The sequence below is a fragment of the Crocuta crocuta genome, unplaced genomic scaffold (assembly GCF_008692635.1).
Source record: "Crocuta crocuta isolate KB4526 unplaced genomic scaffold, BGI_CrCroc_1.0 scaffold61, whole genome shotgun sequence".
Taxonomy (NCBI): domain Eukaryota; kingdom Metazoa; phylum Chordata; class Mammalia; order Carnivora; family Hyaenidae; genus Crocuta; species Crocuta crocuta.
Genome location: NW_027528369.1, coordinates 9878260 through 9883579, shown reverse-complemented (window position 1 = coordinate 9883579; position 5320 = coordinate 9878260). Strand labels below are relative to the sequence as shown.

Sequence of the window (5320 nt, the reverse complement as noted above, 5' to 3'; positions counted from 1 at the left end):
CTCGGTCCCGTAGCCGTCCTGCAGCCCGTTGCTCCAGGTCCCTTCGTACTTGGCCCCGTTGCCCGTGCACTCCCGCACCCCGTAGCGCCCCTTAAATCCGTGCGTCCACTCGCCCTTGTACACCCACTTCCCCTTGCTCTCCAGGCCGATGCCGTGGCGCTTGCCCTGCGCCCAAGTGCCCTGGTACGTGTTGCCGCTGGGCCAGGTGTAGACGCCCAGCACCTCGAAGCCGTGGCTCCACGAGCCGGTGTATTCGCCTTGGCCCTTGGGGCCGGTGCAGACGCCATGGCCGTGCGCCTTGCCGTCCTCCCAGCCTCCACAGTAGGACCCTCCATNGTGGCGCGCCCGCCCGCCCGGCTTCCCCCTTGCCGGAGCCGGCCTGGAAATTGGGGTCCAGACAGGTCCCCCCAGCACCCTCCCTTTCCCGGGACTTAGATTTAAAGGGACAGGAACTGCGTAACGGGAAGGCGCCCAGCACCCAGGGCGCTCTCTGCCCCCTCCCGGGAGCCGGGAGGTGAAGCCGGGCAGAGCAGGCCCCGGGCGTTCTGGGGCGCCCTTTGCGTTTCCCCCCTCCCAGCCTGCACGTCGCCCTTGACCCCTGGCTCCTATCTGCGACACCTGACCCTGGCTTGACTGGAGAGGCTCGTGGCAGACCACAGGTGGTTGGTTTTCCCTAGGACAAATAATCTACCCTTCTTCCTTACAGGCAGTTTGGGGTCCACATGTGGGAGGAAGGGGGGCACTTGCCCCAGAAAACATGCAGTTGGTGAACGTCCCCTGCCCATAAATTAACAGAAAGTCGGGCCACACGCGCAGGTCTTCGTGTAAAGACACCCAGATACTGTCCCTTCCCAGCTCCCTGGCCAACAGGTAGCCCCCAGCTCCGGAGCGGCTGCGCTTTGGGCGAGCACAGGACTGTCACCAGGCCGTTACTTTCTCCACAGATACCCCCCCCCCCCCCCCAAGTGATGGTGTCTGATTCCTGGATCCGAGTATCCTGGGACCAATGTAAAGTGCATTTCCTGGACCATAAATCCGCAGNCCCCCCCCCCCCGCCCCCCAAGTGATGGTGTCTGATTCCTGGATCCGAGTATCCTGGGACCAATGTAAAGTGCATTTCCTGGACCATAAATCCGCAGGCAGGAGCCGGGCTCCCAGCTCTCCCGGAACGTGTAGCATCGGGGTGTTGCCGGGGGAGGGGGAGACTGCGAGGGGTCTGGGCTGATTACAGTGCGGCCGAGACTCCGCGGGGAGGGAGACGGGAATTGCCAGGCAGGCGGTGGAGCCTGGGACTTAGCCCACGGAAGAGGCGTGATTTGAAGCCTTCCAGTCAGCCAGGGGCCCAGCTCACACCTCTTCCTGCCTGCACTGTTCCCATCTTTGGCTAAACAGACTCCTCCTGGGAAATTAGCTGCTCTTCGGACTCCCAGAGTTCAGCTCAAGTTTCTCTCTTGCCCTGGGCACTAAAGCCCCCGCCCCTCAAAGCCCTGCCCGCCTGGCCTGCAGAGCCGTCACCTCGAACCCACCCCCAAGCACCCCACAAGCGGAAGGGCACTTAGGGAGTTTCCATTTTGCTTTGTGATTTGCAATTACAATGATTCAGTGCGCCTTCTGGTCAACCTCCCTGTGCTACCTGGAAGGTTCTCTAAATGCCTAGGGGTGGAATTGTTGGGTAGAGCACATCTTCGGCTTCACGAGGCTGGAGCCGTTCGTTTCTGCCCTGCTGTGCCTTTCCCTTCTGGCCCTCCCAGCCCTGGCCACCCTTGGGTACTACCAGACTTCCGACTACGTCTCCAGTTATTTTCTTTTGTTAATCTGAATGGATACAAGCAGTGTCAGGGGGATGTTGGGTGTAAACGAAAAGTTACATATTGTGAATGTGTAGACAAACAGGTTGCAGACGTTTCTCACAAGATTCGGGCTCAACGGGCGCCTGAGTGGCTCAGTTGGTTAAGCATCTGACTGTTGATTTTGGCTCAGGTCACCATCTCACATTTCATGAGATCGAGCCCCAAGTGCATGTACGCATGCGCGCGCTCTCTCTCAATAAATAAATAAACTTAAGGGAAAAAAAAGATTCAGGCTCAAACCCTGCCTCCAGGGCTCACCAGCTGTGTGGTTTGGGCAGTCACTTAATACCCCTGAGCTCAGTTTTCTCATCTGTAAAATGGGCATATACTAGTTCCCATACGGTTGCCATGAGGATTCCAGAGCTGAGCCCCAGCTCGTGGTAAGCACTTAAGAAGGGAAGTGGCAGGGCTGTTAAGGAGTCCAGCCCCTCCGCGAAGGTTGTGGATTCCCACCTGGGAGCCCAACCTTCTGCCTGCTCCCCCTGAACCTCACTGACGTCACATTGCTGCCCTTTTGTACACTCTGCACTTCCTTTCCTCCATTTTATTTCCAAACCAGTTTTTGCTGATTCAGCAGCCCTTCCTCGCGTAAGCGGTGGATTGCAACTGAGATCTTGTTGGAAAATGGTGACTGGTTTCAAGCAATTACTGGTCAGCACCTTCTGCCTCTGGCTAATGCATACCCTCCCCCCCCCACCCCAGAAATTCCAACAGACCCCTCCTCTGACCTCCTCTCCCAGGCATGGTCACCTTTAGCTCCAGCAGTGACAGACTTTATTCTCTGAAATGCACATACTAGAGGCGTTTGTTTTGTGCCGTTTGGAAATCATTCTCCCATAAAGTATGGCCGGTGGTATTGATTTCATTTTGGTGGAAACTCTCTAAGCACAGAACCACCCAGCGATTTCAAAACAAAACCCAGAAATAAAAACAAAGGCCGTAGCACCGTGCAGAATGTCACAGCTGTGTGCACCCGGCTCGGGGAGGAGGACCTTGCCTTAGCGACCTCACGGGCACCCCTCAGGTGACCTGGGCTTACGTACCCCCCTTTCATAAAGACCAGCTTGGGGGACCGCCGCCTCCGTGAACCGCCTGGCTGCAGGGAACAGCGCGACGGAGCGGCACTGCTGCCCAGCGGGTCTTCCAGACTGGTGTCCCGCCCCTCCCCGGGGCCCGGGTGTTTCCCGCTTTCAGATCCAAAGAGGCTCCTGGGCTCCCCATATAAAGGACGCCGCCTCCCTCGGAGAGCTGAGCCCCAACAGCCACCCGTTTGTCTCTGTGTCTGTGCCCGTGGCCACCAGGACCCTGGGGCGCCCGTTCTGCGTGCCCTCCTGCAGCAAGGCGCCAACCCTTCTGCGGAGTTCAGCGCAGGTGGCGCACTGTCCCTTCAAAGGTCGGGTGCGCGGCAACACAGCTCCTGCCCCGCGCTTGGGGGGCTGGCGCTGGGAACCGCGGAAGCCCGTGCTGCCCACGGAGGGGGCGCCCAGGGAGAGAAGCGGGGCTTCTGGGCCGTGTTCGCAGCTGGACCCCAGCCCACAGCCAGCACCGCTGACAGCCGCGAGAGTACCGGACGGCGCCAGGCGGGCCACCCCAGCTGTGGCCATGCGGCACAGGGACCCCAGCCACGGTGCTTGGCTCATCACGCCCTGTCACAAGTGCAACTTTTAAAAATTTTTGTTTAAGTTTATTTATTTATTTATTTTGAGAAAGAGAGAGAGAGATCAAGCCGGGGAGGGGCAGAGAGAGAGGGAGAGAGAGAATCCCAAGCAAGCCCGGCGCTGCCAGACTCTCGAACCGGGAGATGGTGACCTGAGCCGTAGAGTCAGATGTTCAACCGACTGAGCCCCCCGGGCGCCCCATAACTGCAATGTTTAAACCTTGGGGTAGAACGCCGCGCAACACTGTTTTAGTCTCGGGTGTACAACATAACATCTGACATAGGTCCCCATGGCGAAGTGACCGGCAGGTAAGTGTAGCTCACACTCATCACCACACGCAGCTACAGAATGTGTCTTCTTAGGGTGAGAGCTTTGCAGACCTCCCCTCTTCGCAACTTTCAAATATGCAAGACTGAACTGTTAACTACGGGCACGACGCTGTCCATTAGATCTCTGGCACCTCCTGACTTCGGAGCTGGAAGTCTGTACTTTTCCACCCTGTTCGCCCATTCAGCCTTCCCACCCCCGCCCGCACCGCAGTCGGTTCTCTGTACCTGTGAGATGAGTTTGTTTCGTTTTGGTTTTAGATTCCGCGTAGAGGTGAGATCGCATGGTGTTTGTCCTCCGTCTGACAAATGCCCTCAAGGCCATCTCTGTTGTCACGAGCGGCGAGATGTCCTTCTCTTTATGGCTTAGTGATATTCCGTCGTTCGCATACGCCGCATTTTCTTTATCCTCCGATCCATCGATGGACACCGGCCTCCGTCATCATTTCCATTGCTGAACAGAATAAATGATTGCAGTTATGGCAAGCCAGGCAGAGGGCATGCGAGGTACAGCCCCGGGGCCAAGGCTCGTCTTCAGAGCCAGAGTGTGGCCGGAACCCAGCCCGCCCACCCGCGGACGCACGGCGGCAGCTGCTCTCACACCACAGCGGCAAAGCGGAATAGTTCCCACTGAAGCCACNNNNGGCCCGGAAAGCCTGAAATCCGCCGCCTTGTCCTTCACAGGAGAACCTGCCGAGCCCCGTCCTCGCCTCCTCAGGCTGCGCTAACAGGCCATCACGGACCGAGCGGCCCCAGTAATGGGGATGTATTTCTCGCCAGTCTGGAGGCTGGAAACCGGGCTCGGGCACGGGGAAGAGNGGGGGGGGGGGGGGGGGGGGGCGGGAAGGGAGAGAAAGAGAAAACTCTCTGGTGACTTCTCTTATAAGGACGCTGACCCGGTGGAATCAGGGGGCCACCCTTATGACCTCATTGAACCTCCGGTACTTCCCCAAATACAGCCTGGCTGGAGGTTAGGGCTTCGAGACATGACTCGAAGGTGTGAATATTCAGTCGCTAACACCCTGCTTTAAGCCACTAAGTCTCGGGGTGCTGTGTTACAGAAGCACCCACAGCAGTGCCCCTCCCTCCTCCTCTGCAAAATGGCACCAACACTGTTCCCGCCGCGCAGGGCTGGGGCGAGGAGGCGGCTGAGCCGACAGAGTGCCGGGGGTTAATTCATTTATTCCTCCTGACAGCTCCAACGTGATGCTGTTATCCCCACGTTCCAGATGAAGAAACTGAGGCAGAGGCCAGGAAATGCCTTGCCTGAGATCGGCAAGTAAATTCTCCAGGAATCTGTTCTCCAAGCTGGACGTTCCAAGGTCAGCTGTTTCCAGACTCGTCCACACTAACCGTGCTCTCCACCTGGAGAGCCGGGAACCGAGCCCTGGTCATCCTTCGAGATGGGCTCAGTGCCCCCCAGNGAGCCCCCCCGCCCCGAGCGGCAGTCAGGTTCCCAGCAGACACGTGACCTCTCACGTCCCCT

At 58.4% G+C, this 5320-nt stretch overlaps 1 protein-coding gene across 1 annotated transcript in view; it reads right to left on the bottom strand.

The window, feature by feature from the left end:
• Positions 1–3490, bottom strand: part of JPH3 (junctophilin 3) — a 71597-nt gene extending 68107 nt beyond the window's left edge. The window contains exons 1-2 of the mRNA XM_077754182.1: positions 3117–3490; positions 1–379 (exon numbers count right to left, since the gene is read on the bottom strand). Coding sequence (XP_077610308.1) covers positions 1–379; positions 3117–3490 — 753 coding nt within the window. The remainder of the gene's footprint in view (positions 380–3116) is intronic.
• Between the last annotated feature and the right edge of the window lie 1830 nt (positions 3491–5320).